The sequence below is a fragment of the Mesoplodon mirus genome (assembly GCF_964341445.2).
Source record: "Mesoplodon mirus genome assembly, chromosome: 6".
Classification (NCBI taxonomy): domain Eukaryota; kingdom Metazoa; phylum Chordata; class Mammalia; order Artiodactyla; family Ziphiidae; genus Mesoplodon; species Mesoplodon mirus.
The window spans coordinates 70,719,477-70,742,223 of NC_138982.1; the positions used below are offsets into that span (position 1 = coordinate 70,719,477).

The 22,747-nt window shown below is 38.8% G+C and overlaps 1 protein-coding gene across 4 annotated transcripts in view; it reads left to right on the forward strand.

Moving 5' to 3' along the window:
* VEPH1 (ventricular zone expressed PH domain containing 1) overlaps window positions 1-22,747 on the forward strand; it is a 282,767-nt gene that overhangs the window by 149,452 nt on the left and 110,568 nt on the right. For all 4 annotated transcript variants that reach the window (XR_014294337.1, XM_082624456.1, XM_082624457.1 and 1 more), the window contains exons 10-11: window positions 18,563-18,702; window positions 21,184-21,318. Coding sequence is in view for 3 of the 4 variants with exons in the window: in XM_082624456.1 (XP_082480582.1) it covers window positions 18,563-18,702; window positions 21,184-21,318 (275 nt within the window). In the remaining variant the exon portion in view is untranslated. The remainder of the gene's footprint in view (window positions 1-18,562; window positions 18,703-21,183; window positions 21,319-22,747) is intronic.

A 22,747-nucleotide genomic window follows, 5' to 3' on the forward strand; every position in this document is an offset into this window, starting at 1 on the left:
CAATGTTAGCTGTATTTTCCTTTTTTTGCTGCAAGAAAGTCATCTTCTTACTTAGGATGCTTTGAATACAGCAAAATGTTAAGCCTTTCCTTAGAGCTTCCTGGTGGTGTTCTTGCTACGTGACTATACTACTGAGCCTCAAAATAACATCAAAAGCCTCACTTGCTCACCACTTGAAGTACTAGAACGTTGAAGGATTTCGGAGAGACCAAGTGAATGGCTTCAAGCACTGTTACGGGATCTCCTTTCTTGCTAGATCTTCTTCTGTCATGTCCCCAGAGAAATTTATTTCAGTTGTATAGAATTTTATTTCAGCCTGCACATATTAGCTTTGTATTAAGTTATTTTTGCAATAAGCAATTGGGTGAATATTTCAGGACACTTAAGAGACCTAGAGATTCCAAGGGTCATTAGGATCCCCTTTTCTCTAATCAAAACAGCATTATGGTTGGGGCTTCCCTAGCAGTCCAGTGGTTAAGACTCTGCTTCCACTACAGGGGGCACGGGTTTGATCCCTGGTCGCGGAACTAAGATCCCGCATGCCGCCAGGAGTGGCCAAATAAATAAATAAATATTTAAAAAAAAAAAAAAAAACAGCATTATAGCAGCCCTCCTGGCTGAGGGCTGATTTCTTTTCCCATATACAATAGTCGTAGTTGTAATAACGATCATGATAATGATCAAAGAAACATTATTAAGCGCTTGCTCTGTGCTGAGCACACTTCTGTCTGAAAATCTCACTTAACCCATTTTATGCTCACGTTAACCATGGTGACCAATTCCTTTTGGCTTGTCCAGGTCTTTCCCAGTTTTAGCACCAAAAATTTCAAGTCCCAGAAGCCACCTCAGTCCCAGGCAAATAGGGATGGTTGATCACACTAAACATCCCTTAGAAATAGATCCTCTTATTATTACTCCAAATTAAGTCACAGAGAGGTTATGTAACTTGCCTAATGACACACAGCTAGTAAGGAGAAGAGTCTGGCTCCAGAGTCTGGGCTCTGCACCACCACCATGGAACAGAACTGGATTTTGGAGGAGGGGTTGGAACAACTGGCCCTAGAATGGCTTCTGAAGGGATGGGCTTTTCAGTCCCTGTCTCAGGGCAGAGACTGGTTGTGAGAGCATCCCAGAGTCTCTGTCACCTGAAGGTTAATGGGCAAGTCTCACTCTGTTCTTTAATGGCAACACAAAACAGCAAGCTGGTACAATATCTGAACAGTTTTCACGTAAGAAATTTACAAGTATATATGCACCAAGAGACACTACAGTCCACTGTGTATGATTAGATTTCAGCCTTCACATGCGAAATGCCCTGATACCCTGCCTCGGTCAACTCCCCACAACTCCCCACCCTCTACCTTTTGCTGTGTGAATCTTAATAAGACTCTCTTTTTATTAGGAAAAGATTTCTTTCTCTACCCAGGTCTTCTTGTTCAGGATAGTTTTATTCTCTATCATTATCATTATTTTTCACTTATTGTAAGATTACAAAATTTCACACTACAACTCAGCTTTGCAGAGAAAATGCACCATCATTTTGTCTAGAACTCCTCGTGAACAGCTAGCCACTGGTTAGTAAGGGGGAAATGAACTGAGTCTTTATTTAAATTTAATCCCATCTGATCATTTGAGTAGTATGTTTAGGAAACAACCTCTCATTTGAATAAAAATGTTCTTCCTCTTACCCCCTGCCATGGTTATCTCTCTAAGGTGGCATTTGGGGGCATGATGAAGTGGGTCCTGTTTCCTTGTGGTTGTGGAAAAGCATCATGCATGGGGGTAGCGGGGTGAGAGGGAGTGTCTTCTTGCCTAAGGGATAATGTCCTTTGCTTGCTTATCACCCTCTCAGCTAAAGTTAAGGGTGATGTTACTTATTTTCCAGGCACTGTGTGCATAGCTCTTACCTGGCAATCTGACTGCAACTCAGCACCCACTGGCGCTGTGGCCCCCTCTGAAGCCTAGCTGGGTCGGTTCTCTCTGCTGTATACTGGACAGAGCTCCTCCCCACTACAGTGATTTCTCTGAAAAGCTGTCCAACAAGAACCTCAGCTGCTTCTTTCTCCTCCTGTCCACTCCATTACAGGGACAAGGGTGGCCCATGGGCGCTGAGCCTTATACCTCCTCTGCTTGCCTCCGAGCTGTGCTTTTAACTAAATTGGCTGCCCTGTACTGGTGCAGAGAGCCACCTAGGAGTGGATCTCCTTCCTAAGGGTCACCACTGCCCTCCATGTTACCATACCTAATCTAATATACTCCCCCTTCCCCAAGCTAAAGTCCAAATATAATGAAGTCAGGACCCACTTCTGATGACATCACACTTATCTCTCTCCTTCTCTCCACAATCTGCCCTGCCAAAACTGAAAAGTCTTCTCTTTTACTTCTTCTATATTATATTCTCCCTACCAACTGTATAACTGATATAGCTGCCATCCCCTCCATACCACAGGTCTCTAATGGAAGTTCTCCATGCTCAGGGGTTGATAGACTAAAGGGAGATAAAGAAATTTAGAAAATCCTTTCTCAAGACAAAAGCTTTGCTTGCAAGGTGTTGTGCTGTATAATACAATTTTGGCAGTTAAAAAATGAATTCCTTCTTACCTTAGTCTTCCTCTTTGTATTCTTATAACAGTCTAATGTCTACCCCATTGCCACTCCACGCCCACCCTAGAGCAAAGTTTTTGAACTCAGGAAGGCAAAAGAGAAAAATAACGTTTACAACTATAACTATTAGCCTCATTGCATGGTAATTTTGTGAGACATCATTTAAATTACTTCCTTTAACTAACATCAACTTTTTCATTGTATGTGATTTTTTCTTTTTAAGTTATACAGATAATACATGAATATAAACCCATAGGGAAAGAATTAAAATAATGCAGAAGTATATGGAGTAAAATAGTGTTTACTCCCCACCCTAATCCCACTTCTTGACCCAGAAATAATCACTGTCGATTGTTGATGTATAGTTTTACAGACCTTTCTCCCATGCATTTATATAAATATATGGGTTTATATACCAATACATAATTTTGACTTCTTTTTTTCCAAAATAGAACTTTCTACACTTATGGTTTGTATATTTCTAAATATAAAATTACCAAATTTCCTTTCACATCTCTGAATTTAATTTGCATTATTAAGGCAATCCCTTGCAAAAGAATTTTATTTCATTCTGATGATTCAGAACAAAAGAATCTGTCATGCTTGTTTGACAACTGGCTAGAATTTTTGCCATAAGCAGGAAAACATGCATAGTACTTTTGCTCTGGGTGGAGATGTTGCACCCACGTGCATGTGATATGGCCAGTGGCCAGCCAGCTTCTGAGAAGGGATCATGTATTTCTTAGGCAATAATATCATAAACAGAACTTAGTGAAAATGAGACAAAGTCCTCTTTCCTGTTACCTTCCTGCTCTAGATTCTTCATCAAATGAGAAATTCGGTAGTCTTTCCTTAGCACATATTAGTTCAACAACTCACATTTCTGAGAACCTATAGAACCAAGCCCTGGAAATACCAAGATGATTAAAGCAGTGTCTTCAGACATTGAGAAATTTTCAATATTATTTCAAACAGTCATTTCAGAAATTCATCTTCACTTTTGAGAATCTAATTTTTTTTTACCTTGGAATTTCTTTCCTTCTGTTTCCTGCATCAAAGTTGTGGAATAATTGTTATTCTGTTCAAAACTTCTAAACTTGAATTGGGTAGTGACAGGGGAGTATAGTTTTGGTCTAAGATAAAAATATATTTTGCAAATCATATGGAATTAAAGTTTGATAAGTGGTCCACACTGGCTTGTGATGTCTTCTTCCATTTTTTTTTTTTCAGGCAAAAGCAAGAGTATTTTTACGTGATGAGTTTGTTCTACATTTTTTTCCCAAAATTATAATTTATGTTTTACTTCAAAAACATGATTTTTAAAATACTTTGGAAATGTTCTCATCAGACAAATTACCGGTTTCATTTCCTCCTATTCTTTTTCTGTCCAATTTAGGATATTTATACAGTTAAATGACAGTATTATTCATTCATTCAGGGTCAGTATTTTGAATTCCATGTCTTTGAAATATATCAAAGGAGAGTTAATTGGGAGATGGGAGAAATGGCTTCAGTGGTTCCTGTCTGGCTAGTGTCGGACAGGAGAGGGAAATCTACTCCAACAGACCCTGTTGCCATCTGTCCTGTGTTGAGTGCTGAGAGTAAGTCCTGGCAGCCCTGGGCAAATGTCCAACCCTGCTTTGAACAATCATCAAAGACACATTTCTTCATGGGCCCCTAGAGGCCCTCATTGAATCATAGAATTTCTGAGCTAAAAAGTACATTCTAGTATGGCAGTTCCTAAAAAATTAAACACAGAAATACCGTATGACCCGACAATCTCACTTCTGGGTATATATCCAAAAGAATTGAAATCAGGGTCTAAAAGAGATATTTGTACACTCATGTTTATAACATTATCCACAATAGCCAAAAGGTGGAAACAACCCAAATGTCCATTGACGGGTGAATGATGACTGGATAAACAAAATGTGTTATATGCATACGATGGAAAATTATTCAGCCTTAAAGAGGAATAAAATTCTGATACATTCTACAAATTATATGAAACTTGAAGACATTATGCTAAATGAAATAAGCCAGACACGAAAGGATAAATATGATCCCTTATCTATGATTCCACTTACGTGAAGCACTTAGAGTAGTCAAATTCATAGAGACAGAAAACAGAACAGTGGTTCCCTGAGTTTGAGGGGAGAGGGAAACAGACAAGTATAGTTTAATGGATATAGATTTTCAGTTGGGGAAGATGAAAATGTTCTGGAGATGGATGGTGGTGATGACTGTACAACAATATGAATGTACTTAAATGCCACTAAACTGCACACCAAGAAATGGTTAAAATGGTAAATTTCATGTTATATTTATTTTACCACAATAAAAAATCCTTACCCTCATGGAGCTTATAATCTAGGAGAAAAAGAAAGATAATAAGCAATTAGAAATGTAAAATTTTTAGAAGTACAGCTTAGATCAGCTTTGGCCTGCCGTCATTTTTACAGATAAGAAGTGAGAAGACAGAAGAGATAACAAGAGTCTACTCACTAAGACCCTGGTTGTCTGACTCCTGGGCCAGTGATTTTTCCATTGAACCATACTTCCTTTTTGAGGTACTTCTGTTACCTCTATTTTATCTAAGCCATTCAATAATATACTGGAAAGAGAACAGGCTTTGGAACCTGGGTTCAAATTCCAGCTCCTAGAAGTTTGACCTTGAGATTTCCTTCTCTAGAAAGTGGGGATAACTAAACCTACTTCATAAGGGCTCAATGTAATCTGTTACACTTACATCTAGGTACGAAGTAAGTAGTCAAAGAAAATTAACTCCCTCTCTGCCAAGTTCTTCAAATGCCTTCTCTGAATTTGTTGCTTATTTATGTTGTGTTCAATGTGCTAATACTTTCAACCTAGCAATTTCTGCAAAGATATTCCTGTATTTGAGTTTTTATAAATCATTGTAGAAATACAGTTTGGATATGGAGAAGAATGATTCAATTGAAAAACCTGGGAAACAAGCCAGAAACACTCATTTGACCCTTATTTAGCTGGGAAAGAACTTTCAAAGTGTAAGTTTGGTAAAGAATTCAAAAGAACTAACTTATTCCTTTTTCCAAAAAATAAAGCCAACTCTGATATTTCTACTAGCTATAAAAAACTCGAAGTCATACTCTATTTTTATTCTTAAAAAGCACTTATCTCTAAATAAAAACTATATAATGGCATGGATTAGATATAAGTACCACCCTGGAAGATGAGTTGTGTCTCATCGCCCAAAAAGAATGGCGTGTTTCTGAGATCCAATATACTTAGAAAAATAGTCACACTTATCAACTGTTAGCAGAGAATCACAGGGCATCACAGCTACCACCACAGTCCCCCTTCACCTGATTCTACAGCTTTCACCACCTCTAAGAACTATAAACCTAGTTATTTAATTATTCCCTCTGAGTTTAGCATCCTCTCTTCTCCTACTTCCTCCTACCACATTTGAGGATAAAAGAGATAAGTTATTCCCAATTTACATAGGCCTCTAAAGACCTTCTCTTTATTGATTTGCCACAGCTCTTTATATTTTATGAGAAGATTTGTGTTATCCCCAGGTTAGAGAATCATGTTGACTATATAGTAATTGCATAGAAATTAATGCCTTGGGTTATATTTCTAAGCCTGAACAACTTATGTTGTCTTGTTAAAGGTGCTGGCAATTTATTTTGGATTGTCCATCCTGTCCCTACAGAAGCTACACATAGCTCAACTGGGGAAGTTCAAGATCATTAAACAATATGACTTTGCATGAGGTCTTATCACTTTGTAAACAAAACATGGATCTTACATTTTAATGAACTTGGGTCTTGGATCTTACATTTTAATGAACTTGGGTCTTAATCCTGGCTCTGCATCTTACTTGATTAAGTCACTTAACTCTCTGACACTTTAACCTCTTAAGTGAAAAGCGATAAGAGATAATTATGAGAACTAAATGATAATTATATAAAATATCTAATGGAGTGATTGGTAAAGAAGTAAATACTTATATTAGTTATTCCACACATCAGCTTGCTCTAATATTTTAAGTAGTACACACACACACACACACACACACACACAAACTAAAATCTGATTTTATTTTTGATTATGATTTTGCTTGATTTTCAATTTCCACTAGACTTTTTTTTTCATCTTTACTGGAGTATAATTGCTTTATAATGTTGTGTTAGTTTCTGCTGTATAACAAAGTGAATCAGCTATATGTATACATATATCCCCATATCCCCTCCCTCTTGAGCCTCCCTCCCACACTCCCTATCCCACCCCTCTAGGTGGTCACAAAGCATCGAGCTGATCTCCCTGTGCTATGTGGCTGCTTCCCAATAGCCATCCATTTTACAGTGATAGTGTATATATGTCAATGTCAATGCTACTCTCTCACTTTGTCCCAACTTCCCCATCCCCCACTGTGTCCTCAAGTCCATTCTCTACCTCTGCGTCTTTATTCCTGCCCTGCCACTAGGTTCATCAGTACCAGTTTGTTTTTTCGTTTTTATTTATTTTTGGCTGCGTTGGGTCTTCATTGCTGCATGTGGACTTTCTTTAGATGTGGCAAGTGGGGGCTACTCTTCGTTGTGGTGCATGGGCTTCTCATTGTGGTGGCTTCTCTTGTTGCAGAGCACGGGCTCTAGGTGCATGGGCTTCAGTAGTTGTGGTGCATGGACTCAGTAGTTATGGCTCATGGGCTCTAAAGCACAGACTCAGTAGTTGTGGCCCAGGGCTTAGTTGCTCCGTGGCGTGTGGGATCTTCCTGGACCAAGGACTGAACCCATGTCCCCTGCATTGGCAAGTGTATTCTTAACCACTGCACCACCAGGGTAGTCCCAGAACCATTTTTTTAGATTCTGTACATAGGTATTAGCATACAGTATTTGTTTTTCTCTTTCTGACTTACTTCACTCTGTATGACAGACCATAGGTCCATCCACCTCATTACAAATAACTCAATTTCATTCCTTTTTATGGCTGAGCAATATTCCATAGTATATATGTGCCACATCATATTTATCCATTCATCTGTTGATGGACACTTAGGTTGCTTCCATGTCCTGGCTATTGTAAATAATGCTGCAATGAACATTGTGGGTACATGTATCTTTCTAAATTATGGTTTTCTCAGGGATATGCCCAGTAGTGGGATTGCTGGGTCATATGGTAGTTCTATTTTTAGTTTTTTAAGAGACCTCTGTACTGTTCTCCATAGTGGCTATATCAGTTTACCTTCCCACCAAGAGTGCAGGAGGGTTCCCTTTTCTCCACACCCTCTCCAGCATTTATTGTTTCTAGATTTTTTGATGATGGCCATTCTGACTGGTGTGAGGTGATACCTCATTGTGGTTTTGATTTGCATTTCTCTAATGATTAGTGATGTTGAGTATATTTTCATGTGTTTGTTGGTAATCTGTATGTCTTCTATGGAGAAATGTCTATTTAGGTCTTCTGCCCATTTTTGGATTCGGTTGTTTGTTTTTTTTGATATTGAGCTGCATGAGTTGCTTGTATATTTTGGAGATTACTCCTTTGTCAGCTGCTTTGTTTGCAAATATTTTCTCCCATTTTGAGAGTTGTCTTTTCGTCTTGTTTATGGTTTCCTTTGCTGTGCAAAAACTTTTAAGTTTCATTAGGTACCATTTGTTTATTTTTGTGTTTATTTCCATTTCTCTAGGAGGTGGGTCAAAAAGGATCTTGCTGTGATTTATGTCATAGAATGTTCTGCTTATACTTTCCTCTAAGAGTTTTACAGTGTCTGGCCTTACACTTAGGTCTTTAATCCATTTTGAGTTTATTTTTGTGTATGGTATTAAGAAGTGTTCTAATTTCATTCTTTTACATGTAGCTGTCCAGTTTTCCCAGCACCACTTATTGAAGAGGCTGTCTTTGCTCCATTGTATATTCTTGCCTCCTTTATCAAAGATAAGGTGACCATATGTGCGTGGGTTTATCTAGGGCTTTCTATCCTGTTCCATTGATCTTTTTTTTTTTTTTGTGCCAATACCATAGTGTTTTGATTACTGTAGCTTTGTAGTATAGTCTGAAGTCAGGGAGCCTTTTTCCTCAGCTCCATTTTTCTTTCTCAAGATTGCTTTGGCTATTTGGGGTCTTTTGTGTTTCCATACAAATGATAAAATTTTTTGCTCTAGTTCTGTGAAAAATGCCATTGGTAATTTAATAGGGATTGCATTGAATCTGTAGATTGCTTTGGGTAGTATAGTCATTTTCACAGTGTTGATTCTTCCAATCCAACAACATGGTATATCTCTCCCTCTGTTTGTATCATCTTTGATTTCTTTCATCAGTGTCTTATAGATTTCTGCATTCAGGTCTTTTGCTTCCTTAGGTAGGTTTATTCCTAGGTATTTTATTCTTTTTGTTGCAATGGGAAATGGAGTGTTTCCTTAATTTCTCTTTCTGAATTTTTGTTGATAGTGTATAGGAATGCAAGAGATTTCTGTGCATTAATTTTGTATCCTGCTACTTTACCAAATTCATTGATTAGCTCAAGTGGTTTTCTAGTGGCATCTTTAGGATTTTCTATGTATCGTATCATGTCATCTGCAAACAGTAACAGTTTTACTTCTTTTCCAAATTGGATTCCTTTCATTTCCTTTTCTTCTCTGATTGCCGTGGCTAAAACTTCCAAAACTATGTTTAATAATAGTGGTGAGAGGGGGTGCCCTTGTCTTGTTCCTGATCTTATTGGAAATGATTTCAGTTTTTCACCATTGATAAAGATGTTGACCATGGGTTTGTCATATATGGCCTTTATTATGTTGAGGTAAGTTCCCTCTATGCCTACTTTCTGGAGGTTTTTATCATATATGGGTGTTGAATTTTGTTGAAAGCTTTTTCTGCATCTACTGAGATGATCATACAGTTTTTATTCTTCGTTTGTTAATATGGTGTATCACTTTGATTGATTTGCATATGTTGAAGAATGCTTGCATTCCTGGGATAAACCCCACTTGATCATGGTGCATGATCCTTTTAATGTGCTGTTGGATTCTGTTTGCTGGTATGTTGTTGAGTATTTTTGCATCTATGTTCATCAGTGATATTGGCCTGTAATTTTCTTTTTCTGTGACATCTTTGTCTGGTTTTGGTATCAGGGTGATGGTGGCCTCATAAAATGAGTATGGGAGTGTTCCTCCCTCTGCTATATTTTGGAAGAGTTTGAGAAGGATAGGTGTTAGCTCTTCTCTAAATATTTGATAGACTTCGCCTGTGAAGCCAACAGGCCCTGGGCTTTTGTTTGTTGGAAGATTTTTAATAATGGTTTCAATTTCAGTGCTTGTGATTGGTCTGTTCATATTTTCTGTTTCTTCTTGGTTCAGTCTTGGAAGGTTGTACATTTCTAAGAATTTGTCCATTTCTTCCAGGTTGTCCATTTTATTGGCATATAGTTGCTTGTAGTAGTCTCTCATGATCCTTTGTATTTCTGCAGTGTCAGTTTTACTTCTTGTTTCTAATTCTGTTGATCTGAGTCTTCTCCCTTTTTTTCCTGATAAGTCTGGCTAATGGTTTGTCAATTTTGTTTATCTTCTCAAAGAACCAGCTTTTAGTTTTATTGATTTTTGCTTTTGTTTCCTTCATTTCTTTTTTTTTTTATTAATTAATTTATTTATTTTTGGCTGCATTGGGTCTTCGTTGCTGCACGCAGGCTTCCTCCAGTTGTGGCGAGTGGAGGCTGCTCTTCGTTGCCGTGCACTGGCTTCTCATTGCGGTGACTTCTCTTGTTGTGGAGCATGGGCTCTAGGTGCGTGGGCTTCAGTTGTTGTGGTGCATGGGCTTGGTAGTTGTAGCTCACGGGCTTAGATGATCCACGGCATGTGGGATCTTCCTGAACCAGGGCTCGAACCCATGTCCCCTGCATTGGCACTGTGCCACCAGGGAAACCCTCCTTCATTTCTTTTTCAGTTTATTTCTGCTCTGATCATTATGATTTCTTTCCTTCTGATAACTTTGAGGGGTTTTTGTTCTTCTTTCTCTAATTGCTTTAAGTGTAAGCTTAGGTTGTTTATTTGAGATTTTTCTTGTTTCTTTTTTTTTTTTTTTTTTTTCAGTATGTGGGCCTCTCACTGTTGTGGCCTGTCCCATTGTGGAGCACAGGCTCCAGACGTGCAGGCTCAGCGGCCATGGTTCACGGGCCCAGCAGCTCCACGGCATGTGGGATCTTCCCAGACCGGGGCACGAACCCGTGTCCCCTGCATCAGCAGGTGGACTCTCAACCACTGCGCCACCAGGGAAGCCCTTTTCTTGTTTCTTGAGGTAGAATTGTATTGCTATAAACTTCCTTCTTAGGACTGCTTTTGCTGCATTGCATACGTTTTGGGTTGTTGTGTTTTCATTGTCATTTGTTTCTAGGTATTTTTTGATATCCTCTTTGATTTCTTCAGTGATTTCTTAGTGGTTTAGTAGCATAATGTTTAGCCTCCATGTGTTTGTGTTTTTTACAGGTTTTTTGTCCTGTAATTGATATCTAGTCTCATAGCATTGTGGTCAGAAAAGATGCTCAATACGATTTCAGTTTTCTTAAATTTACTGAGGCTTGATTTGTGACCCAAGATGTGATCTGTCTTGGATAATGTTCTGTTTGCACTTGAGAAGAAGGTGTATTCTGTTGTTTTTGAATGGAATGTCCTATAAATATCAATTAAGTCCATTTGGTCTAATGTGTTTAAAGCTTGTGTTTCCTTATTAATTTTCTGTTTGGATGATCTGTCCATTTGTGTAAGTGGGGTATTAAAGTCCCGTACTATTTTGTGTTACTGTCCATTTCCCCTTTTATGGCTCTTAGCATTTGCCTTATGTATTGAGGTGCTTCTATGTTGGGTGCATAGATATTTACAATTGTTATATCTTCTTCTTGGATTGATCCCTTGATCATTATGTAGTGTCCTTCCTTGTCTCTTATAATAGTCTTTATTTTAAAGTCTATTTTGTCTGCTATGAGTATTGCTTTTTGAATTTCCACTAGACTTTTAAAATATTATTATAAATTATAACTCCTTTCTGACGAGATAGGGTGCTTTAGGGTGGTATGGCTGTAGACTATATCCCACTTCTGAAACATTATGATATCATTTAGTACTATTTCTAATTTTAAAATGTTTTCTAGAATGTTAATTGGTAGACTCTCTAGATTTCTAACTTTTTTTACATTAATATTTTACAGCCATAAAATGAAAAAAGAAGTATTTCTTTACCAAGATCATAACAAGATTTCTAGCATGTGAAGTATAGCTAAAATACAAGTGTCTAAGCTAAGGAAGAATGTTCACATTAACAAATAGCTGTATCTCAGGACTTCCTGGTGGTCCAGTAGTAAAGAATCTGCCTTCCAATGCAGGGGATGTGGGTTCGATCCCTGGTCGGGAAACTAAGATCTCACATGCCACGGGGCAACTAAGCCTGCGTGCTGCAACTACTGAGCCTGCACAGCTCAACTAGAGAGCCTGCGTGCCACAAGCTACAGAGCCCATGCGCTCTGTAGAGAGAAAACCCACATGCCACAACTAGAGAGAAGCCTGTGCACCACAACTAGAGAGAAGCCCTCGTGCCACAACAAAAGATCCTACTTGCTGCAACTAAGACCAGATACAACTAAAAAATAAATAAATGAACAAATAGCTATATCTTTCATGCCAGATGTGACAATGTGGAATGTTTAGTTAAATGTAAGAAAAAATTTCAACATGAAAATTAGTATTGTATTATTACTATTATAATTTCTCATTATTTCCATGGCAATATCCTACTGGTTTTATCATTGTTGCTCCAGAAGGAATCAGAAAGAGTATAATAAAATATCATTATTATGTTTTGAGGTAGGCTTCTCTAATGCCAGGTACTATGGTGGGTACTAAATACAGAAAGATTTTTTTTTTTAAGATGTTGCGGTAGGAGTTTATTAATTAATTTATTTATTTTTGCTGTGTTGGGTCTTCATTTCTGTGCGGGGGCTATCTCTAGTTGTGGCAGGCAGGGGCCACTTTTCATCGTGATACACGGGCCTCTCACTATCGCGGCCTCTCTTGTTGCAGAGCACAGGCTCCAGACGCGCAGGCTCAATAGTTGTGGCTCACGGGCCTAGTTGCTCCGCGGCATGTGGGATCCTCCCAGACCAGGTCTCGAACCCGTGTCCCCTGCATTAGCAGGCAGATTCTCAACCACTGCACCACCAGGGAAGCCCCACAAATATTTTTAAGAGAGAAAGAGAGGAGGGTGGAAGGGAAGGAGAGGGGAGAAAAAGAGGGAAAGGGAGAGGAAAAGAACTCTGCCTTTTATAGTGGACAGAGATAAAAATACTAACAGAGTGTGACTCAGGCTCCTCACTGTTGAAGTGGGAGTTTACAGGTAAGCAAGGGGTGGAGGCTAAAATGACCCATGTGGTAATGAATTAGAATTGAAACCATGGGTATGAACTCATGTTTAGCTTAATATAGATACAGATGGTTGCATATAGAAATACTTATAAATAGATATGTGTACATATACACACATAATTTCCCTGCTTTGTCACCTTAGGGGGCGAAGGAACAATGACACCCAAGTAGCAGCGAGCATGCCTACTACCTAGCTCTTAGCTTCTAACACAATTCTCCAGTGAAAGGAACCAGAAGTCCTTGGAGAAACTGCTGATTCTAAGACAGGGCAGGAAACATACAAGATGAGCCTGGAGCATCTTGTATGTGAGATGTAAGTAAGGAAGTGATAAACAAACAAATAAAAAACCACACACACAATGATGACAGCACATCAAATGGACACAGGAACCAACTGAAAGAGCTCCCTGTAGCCAAAGCTGGAACAGTTAGAGCAACAAAATAAACAAAATAATATTGAATTATAAAATAAATATCTGTGAGTACATACTGATAGAATAATTGGCCAAATAATTTGAATGTAATAACTAGAAGAGGAAGAGACAAATTTGTGCAGAAGAATTCCACATAATTTATGCAGCTGTTCTGCCCTCAGGAGGTGAAGCTAACTCCCCACTCTTTAAGTATGGGTTGCACATTGTGACTTCTTTTCAAAGAGGACAGTTTGGAAAGTGGGGGAAAAAAGAGTAACTTTATAGTGGAGAAATCTGGTGAACACTACCTCAGCCAGATGTTCAAGGCCAACATCAATAGTCATAGGTCATGTAGATCAAATGTACTCTCCATATGATATGAGGAAAATGGCACTTTATCTCTGTGGTTTTCCTTCCCCAAATTCGAAATCTCAGTCTATTCATGAGAAAAACAGACAAATCCCAACTGAGAAACATTTTACAAAATGTTTCAAAACTGTGAAGATCATCAAAAACAAGGAAAGTCTGAGAAATTGTCACAGCCAAGAGGAGCCTAAGGAGACATAATGAGTAAATGTTCTGTAGTGTCCTGAATGGAATCCTGGAACAGAAAAAAGACACTAAGTATAAACTAAGGAAATCTGAATAAACTATGGACTTAAGTTTATAATAATGTGTCAATATTGGTTCATTACTTGTAACAAATGTATCATACCAACTGTTTTTTTTTTTGGCTGCATTGGGTCTTCATTGCTGCGCTTGGGCTTTCTCTAGTTGTGGCGAGTGGGGACTACTCTTCGTTGTGGTGTGCAGGCTTCTCATTGTGGTGGCTTCTCTTGCTCTGGAGTCTGGGCTCTAGGCACGTGGGCTTCAGTAGTTGCAGCATGTGGGCTCAGTAGTTGTGGCACACGGGCTCTAGGGCACAGACCCAGTAGTTGTGGTACATGGGCTTAGTAGCTTCGTGGCATGTGGGATCTTCCAGGACCAGGGATTGAACCCGTGTGCCCAGCATTGGCAGGTGGATTCTTAACCACTGTGCCACCAGGAAAGTCCCTCATAGCAACTTAAGATGTTAATAAGAGGGGAAACTGGGTTATAGTACATAGGGAACTCTCTATATATTGTAATTATATACAATATGTAAATATAAAATAATTATACATTTATATATTATAATTACATATATGTAGTTTTTCTGTAAATCTAAAAGTATTCTAAAGCAAAAGTCTGTTTAAGAATACTAACATAGGACTTCCCTGGTGGCGCAGTGGTTGAGAGTCCGCCTGCCGATGCAGGGGACATGGGTTCGTGTCCTGGTCCGGGAGGATCCCACATGCCGTGGAGCGGCTGGGCCCGTGAGCCATGGCCGCTGAGCCTGCGTGTCCGGAGCCTGTGCTCTGCAACGGGAGAGGCCACAACAATGAGAGGCCCGCATTCTGCAAAAAAAAAAAAAATACTAACATAGGACTTTCCTGGTGGCACAGTGGTTAAGAATCCACCTGCCAAATGCAGGCCACATGGAGGAGCCCTGGTCCAGGAAGATCCCACATGCTGCGGAACAACTAAGCTGGTGCACCACAACTACTGAGCCTGCACTCTAGAGCCCACAAGCCACAACTACTGAACCTGCGTGCCACAACTACTGAAGCCCATGCGCCTAGAGCCCGTGCTCTGCAACAAGAGAAGCCACTGCAATGAGAAGCCTGTGCACCACAATGAAGAGAAGCCCCTGCTCGCTGCAACTAGAAAAAAAAAAAAGCCCACATGCAGCAACAAAGACCCAATGCAGCCAAAAATAAATAAATAAATAAATTTATAAAAAAATAAAAGGACCAAAGCAAAAAAAAAAAAATGCTAACAAAATTTTAATACAGTACAATGAATGCAATGTAGGAATAAAAGCATATGAACTGTGGGAGAAAAGTGTTAGAGGAAAAAATGAATTCCAAAATGATCCTTAAATACTTTGACTTAAAAAAAACATCAGGGCTTCCCTGGTGGCTCAGTGGTTGAGAGTCCGCCTGCTGATTCAGGGGACGCAGGTTCGTGCTCCGGTCCGGGAGAATCCTATGTGCTGCAGAGCGGCCGGGCCCGTGAGCCATGGCCGCTGGGCCTGCGCGTCCGGGGCCTGTGCTCCGCAGCGGGAGAGGCCACAGCAGTGAGAGGCCCGTGTACCACCAAAAAAAAAAAAAGAAATCAAATGCTCTTTTATTTTGTATCATGTCTTTAAATTTATCCATGTGTGTAATGTGTGTATTTTGGGTATTTCAACTTACAACACATTATATTATATAGTTCTTGCTGCTCATGTTAACTTCAGTATTTTTAAAGACCAAACCAAATCCTTTTTTTTTTTTTTTTTTACAAAAATAAGCCACAATCTACCAAAAGTAAAGAAATAACAATCAGATTTGGTGGAATATGAGAAGCATTCTATATTTAGCAAAGCATGACCTCCTCTCTTTTCAACATTTAATCTAGAAAAACAAATAACAGTTTGGGCATCAATTGTATAAATAAAAAATAATAACCCAGATACACTAACCTTACTACCCGGAGTTACCTTGAATATTCATGCCTTATGCGATTTTTTTTCAGGGTGTCCCCTACTCTTAAAATGCTTGTCTCTCGCACATTTTTTTCTAAGTTCAAAATCTTGGTTAGCTTTCAAGGTCACCTCAAATATTTCCTCCACCAGGAAGCCTCGCCTGGTTCCCCAAGGATGATAGCTGCTCATTGCTCTGAGTGGTCGGTACTGTGTGTCCTTCCATTATCCCATGGACTTAATTTGCAACTGTTGTTTATAGGTATTTCTCCCATTTGGCTGTAAACTTCTTAAGAGCAAGGTCAGAATCATGGCTCCTCTTGGTTTCTGCACAGTGTCTGACACCCATTCATTCATCCAACACCATTTATTGCATGCCCACCATTCAATACCATGGAATGAACAGGAGGGAGAAAATTACAGAGAAAAATTAACAACTACATGTTAATGTTGGAAAATCTTTCTAATCCAGCAAAGCTCAGAAAAAGAAAAAATGAGAAAAATATTGAAACAGATCCAGTTTACTGAAAGCATTAACAGAAGCCTTATATCACAGAACTGATGTGTTTTTATCACTGTTATATATGCTTCTAGGTAAAGTTGTCTCTTTCTTCTACCGCTTTGCCTATTTTCTGTGATTTGGGACCCCAGAAAGCTGGTAGGCTCAGGGCAAGTAAAATAAATTGAATCAATGTTCATTTTCAAAAGAAAACATGAATGAGCAGTAATTTAGGGGGAAGGAAAAAGATAAAAATGTTTTTTTCGTGGCAGAGGCCCGAAGTCCAACTTGGACTGTCAAGCTACTGCACAAGTTCTTACAAATGATCTTTTTCCCTTTAGAAACTTTCTGTTAAAGCAAAACAAGGTGCTGTCTCAATATATACATTACAGCTAGAATGATTTCCAATGGAACCACTTTTTGTGTATGCGCTATTATGGAATTCTTGGTTTCTGCCTTCTCTAGTATTGATTAATTTAAATTCAATTTTTCAATGCCAAAAAAATATTTTTAATTACCATTTTCAAACAATTTCTGATAGGGCAATTTTAAGTGGATATTGTGCTCTATTCTATTCTATGAAGTCTTTCCCTGTCAGTGGCAGGCCTCCTGGTCTTTTCCACTGAACTTTCAAGCACTCTTTATATCTCATGATCCACTCACCCACAGAATGCAGAAATGGTTTCTGATTTCATGCAAGATTTTGAATGCTTAAATTTCCCCCAAACAGTTAACATGATGAAAACTAGTCCTCTTTTATACCAATGGTTCAGAATCACACAGAAAGCTATCATTTATTAAGATTTCTAAATATGTTTCTAAATTGCCCTGTGGCTTTATTGTTTGGTTTCCAATGTTGTCTTCTCTAATCTATCATTGGCCACCCTCCCTTAACTCTTCCAAACTCTTTCCCAAAAGCCTGTTATTCCTTCACACCTGAGCCCTGATGGTGCACAGGTAAGCTTCCCCCGTCCCCACAATTCTGTAGGGAACCCCATGCACTCTCATGGGTTGGGACTGACTCTACCACCTTATTAGGGTTCCCATCAGCTTTTAATAAACTCTAGTCCATTTCCATTTTTAATAGTAGGACATAATTATTTATTTTCAAAATATTTCATTTAACATGTCAGATTAATTCTGAAACAATAAATACCCCATGAGCTATTGATATGACTCTACAGATTTAAAAATTCCCAGTATGGTAGAGCCTAAAGCATCCCAACATGGCAACAGTTTGGCTGAGTTCAAATCCTGGTTCTGCCACAGATAGGGCAAACTTGAGCAATTTTTTCTGGATCCTTGAGCATCATTCATCTCTCTGGACACTCTCTTTAGAGCAGCTATTGCGTGCCACGTGCCAAGATCATAGTGGTGAACAAGGCAGTCACAGTGGTTCACTAAGCTGATGCTTTAATGGGCTAAGTTTCCTCATACTTAAAACAGAAACATTAACACCCATCTTGTAGGGTTGTAAAAATTAAGTGGCTCCTAAACATGGCTCCTCACCATCTCTGCTCTATGCCACCACCACCGTGCTCCCCCACTTTCTTGTTCCTAAAGGATGATCTCTTTAAGTTTCCCTGCTGAAGCTCTTCAAGATGAAATAACCTTTTCGAACAAGGACAGTTCACAGGAAGCCACCCCCTGGCCAGAGTTATTCTGGGGGTTGTTTCTGTGGCCTCTGTACAACCAAGAGAACAGTGCCCCTGGTCATGGCACACCATCACTGCCCAGAAAATGCCTCGGTTTCCTTCACCCATTTGTTTATGCTTCCCAGGTTATTTCAAAGTTCCCAGTCATATGGAAATGACACCTATCTCCCTTTCTATTGGTAAGAGGTTTTTTCCTCCCATGCAAGTTGCTTGGAGACTTCTCATCCATTGTTAATCAAAAGAAAAAGAGGAATAGAATACAACTTGCTTAAAGCAGCTACATTTAAATCTACATTCCATGAAATGGATCTACTCCCAAATCCATAGCTGTTTGAAGTTATTAGCTCACAGACTGAAAACTAAAGAATGTATTTCTAAAGATGTTTGTATGTTGAAGTATAAGGTGTAACTCTGGGAAGAATCTAATGTTTAATACTATGTGTATTTGTTTCTAGATTCTGTTAGAAGTTGTGTAGCAAAGCTGTTCTTCACTTGCTCCCTAAAGGGTCATTATTGCCTCTACAGTAAATCCAGTTTTATTCTCATCAGCCAAGAGCCTCAGCCGTGGATCCAGATCATGTTCCTATTTCAGCAGGTGTGTATAATTCACATTCATCATGGCTCCTTGATGAGAACAACTCACATTTTGATGTGAATCAAATTGTATATGAATATAAAAAACAGCATTGATTTTTCTTCCTTTTCTTGAAATAATGACCTTATTCTTCTTCTACTTTACTAATGTTTTTCAAATGGTTTTCATCAGTGATTTTGTAATTGGTTTCATCTTTGGCTTTGTTCTTAACAGTTGTCAGTTTTCTGAAAACAAACCAAGAAAACTTGATTTTATTTTTGCCCCTTCAGTCTTATTTTATTGACTTAGTCTGATTATTTGTTTTTCTCTTTGAGCAAACTCACCAAAAAACATCTGTTTATGCTGCTTTTCTTCTTTGTTCTTTTTACTATAATGTTTCCTTTCTTCTTCCACACCTTTGATATTATGTGATCTGGATGAAGCCTGACTTTGGGGTAAATAAAAATCAAATCTTTGACGTGATAGTTACAAACCCAGTGCTAGCCTTGTATGCTGGGCCAGACTCTTGCCCTTCTCTGTCAGTTTATGCCTTCATGCAGTTCTCAAATTAACAGATCCCAGTCTAAATGTACCTCTTTGGAATGATGATTAATTAAATCAGGTCCTGCTATTCTTTAAGTGAAAGGTCATATGCGGTATAAGTTTCTGATAATAATCAAGAAATTCCCAGATTTGTCCACATTTTTTTAACTTTTTATTTTATATTGGAGTATAGCTGATTAACAATGTTGTGATAGTTTCAGGTGCACAGCAAAGCATGTGTGCACATTTTGGGTTTCACAATCAATCTGTTACTGCTCTTAACCTTTTTAAATCTGTGGGCAACTTACTCTGGGTATAAGATCCTCCGCCTTTTCCCACTCAGTATAAAAAGCAGCTCATCTTGAGGATAACAATAAGATTTTTCTGGAAAAACAAATTGTTATTCACTTACTAAATAGAAACTTTGTACACAAAGACCACCTAGAGAGTCTTATAAGTCAATGTTTGGGCAGTCATTGACCTAGAAAATGGGATTTTATAAGGCAAAATCATTATTTTATTATACCTCACACATAAAGGATAATATATATGGTACTTTATGTGTGTATGTGTGTATAATTTTGTGCCTTTTATGTTCTATATTTTTTATAAAATTGTTCCCTTGAATTGAGACACTTCTCACATTCATAGATATAACATCACAACATCTAAATAACTGTTAAACACATAATTGGTTAGTAAACATACAAACAGTTTAAATCTTCCTTTGAAAATTTTAGAACCTAGGGGCAGGACAAGAATAAAGATGCAGACATAGAGAATGGACTTGAGGACACGGGGAGGGGGAAGTGGTAAGCTGGGACAAAGTGAGAGAGTAGCACTGACATATATACACTACCGAATGTAAAATAGATAGCTAGTGGGAATCTGCTGCACAGCACAGGGAGATCAGGTCGTGACCACCTAGAGGGGTGGGGTAGGGAGGGTGGGAGGGAGGGAGATGCAAGAGGGAGGAGATATGGGGATGTATGTATATGTATATAGCTGATTCACTTTGTTATACAGCAGAAACTAACACACCATTGTAAAACAATTATACTCCAATAAAGATGTTAAAAAAATTTTATTTTCATTGGCTTGAATGATGTATATGTAAATGTGATTCTTTTTTTACATTGACAATCTCATTTTCCCAAACTGAGAATATCTTAAAGCTCTAAGAATATTCAGCCATTACACATTCTATAACCGAAAATGTTTGTGTTTACCCAACCCCCCCACTCATACTGTTCACATCTGAACAATTGAATAATGAACTCTTGGTTATTTCATGTCTATTCTTCATGATTTACTCTGTATAAATAAACTTGATATTTGTACTCTATTTGTACTCTCTTGATATTTGTTTTTATTTTATACCTTAATTCTCAGATCTTTGAAAAATAAATATATATATTAATATTAACCATTTTCCAATTAAGTAACATGCTTGAGAAATGATTGAAGTAAATATTACATTACAAAGGTTAGGCATATTTATAGAGATCAATATCAACTGTCTTAAAAATCCTATTTATGGGCTTCCCTGGTGGCACAGTGGTTGGGGATCCACCTGCCGATGCGGGGGACATGGGCTTGTGTCCCGGTCTGGGAGGATCCCACATGCTGCGGGGCAGCTGGGCTCGTGGGCCATGGCCACTGGGCCTGCGCGTCCAGAGCCTGTGCTCCGCAATGGGAGAGGCCACAGCGGTGAGAGGCCCGCATACCGCAAAAAAAAAAAAAAAAAAAAAGTCCTATTTATGTTAAATTTTCTGTTAAGAAATAAAAAACATGAAATGTACCATATGTTTGATATTCAAGAGAGATTTCCCTGTAGCTTTATTTAAATTTAAACCATTTTTAAGTTCAGACCAAGCCTAATAGTGCTTTGCAGGCCATCAAACATACTGTTAGGACAAGAGATAATATGTCATGTTTCTCTCATTAATGCCCTTACAGAGCCTGTTTCCTGAGCCCCTGTCCATACAGAGCCGTTCTGTGCAATTTCTCAGAGCTCTGTGGGAGAAGACCCAGGCAGAGGGTGCTCACAGCTTTGAAACAGCCATGATGGAGTCCACATTCCCACAGCAGAAGGTAAATGCTTTTTTCCTTGGATGTGTTATTTTAAACCAAGATTCAAGATTAGCTTATAACAGTTTGCCTTTTCTTGATAGTTCAGTTTTTTCCCTTCATTCCTTTATTTTCTTTTATTATTAGAAAACACTAAGTAATGATTTACATGTCATGTTGTAGTGGACTCAGGACCTAGCGATATCAGTAGACAAGGTCACTGCCCTTTGAGGCTACCAGACTAACATAATACTGCCCACTCAGAGCCACACAAAAACCACACACATGGTATGGAATAGAAAACATTTTACAGAAGAAGACAGACAACTCTAGGACTGAAAGGGAAAGAGCATTGGGGAATCAAGCTCCAGCTTCTTTGGTGCTTTTCATTTCGTCCTTCCATTCTTCCTCTCATCACCTTGCCCTCTGCTGTCACCACAAAGCTAGAAAGGGAAGACAAGGTGAACAGGAAGGTCAGGGTGGGAAAGAGCTCTGTTGAGGCAGACAAGGATGATGTGAGACAGAGCATTTTAGGAGTGTGGAAATAGGGGCATCACTCTCAGGACACAGTGGCCAAGACCTCCTGAGCAGACCCTTGAACTGGGAAAGGACCAAAATGTGGAACTATGCCTATCCAGTCAACAGAGTGTAACCAGAAGTGGACGTTCACTGCCGTGATCAGATCTGCCCATGAGAAAGGTCACAGGCCTGGCTATGGAGAGAATGATTAGAGGAAGCCTGACTGGAGACAGGAAGACTACAAAGGAAGCAACTACTGTAGTCAGGTAGGAAATGAAGGCCTGAACTGAAGTTAGAAGTTGTAGGAAGAGGATGGATTCAAGAGCCATTAAAGAAACAGAATCAACAGGACTTGGTGCCTGATAAGGAAATTGAAAGAACCAAGGATGACTCCAGGTGCATTGTGTGGCCAGTGGATGATGGCACCATCTTGAAAAAGAGAGACCACAAAGGAAGCTGATGTGGAGGAAGAAGATAAATCATCCTGGCTTACATATTTTGAGTGTGAGTGGTTTGTGTAGATAACCAGGTGGTTATTGGTGGTTGAATTGCCACTGTGGACCTCAGGAAGAAGGACATGACTGGAGATAATGGATTTGGGAGTCAAAGATAGCACTTGATGTCATGACAGTAGATTGGATAACTCTGGAAGAACATGGATAATGAGAATAGAGAATGGTTATTGATCTCTCCTTAGTAAATTGCCAGCTTCTGTAAGTCCTTCTCATACTCAGAGATCCTGATTATCCTTATTTTGCCTTCAAGAAAGCCCAGTAATAAGCATTGGATGCTTACTGATCAAACCAGAGATGCTGAGAGTATATGATCATGGTCTTTGTCCTTGTTTTACTATTGAGAAGGGGAACAAACATACTAATATTAAATAAACTCAAAGTACAAACAACTAGCAAATTAATCAAAAACTGTTACATTG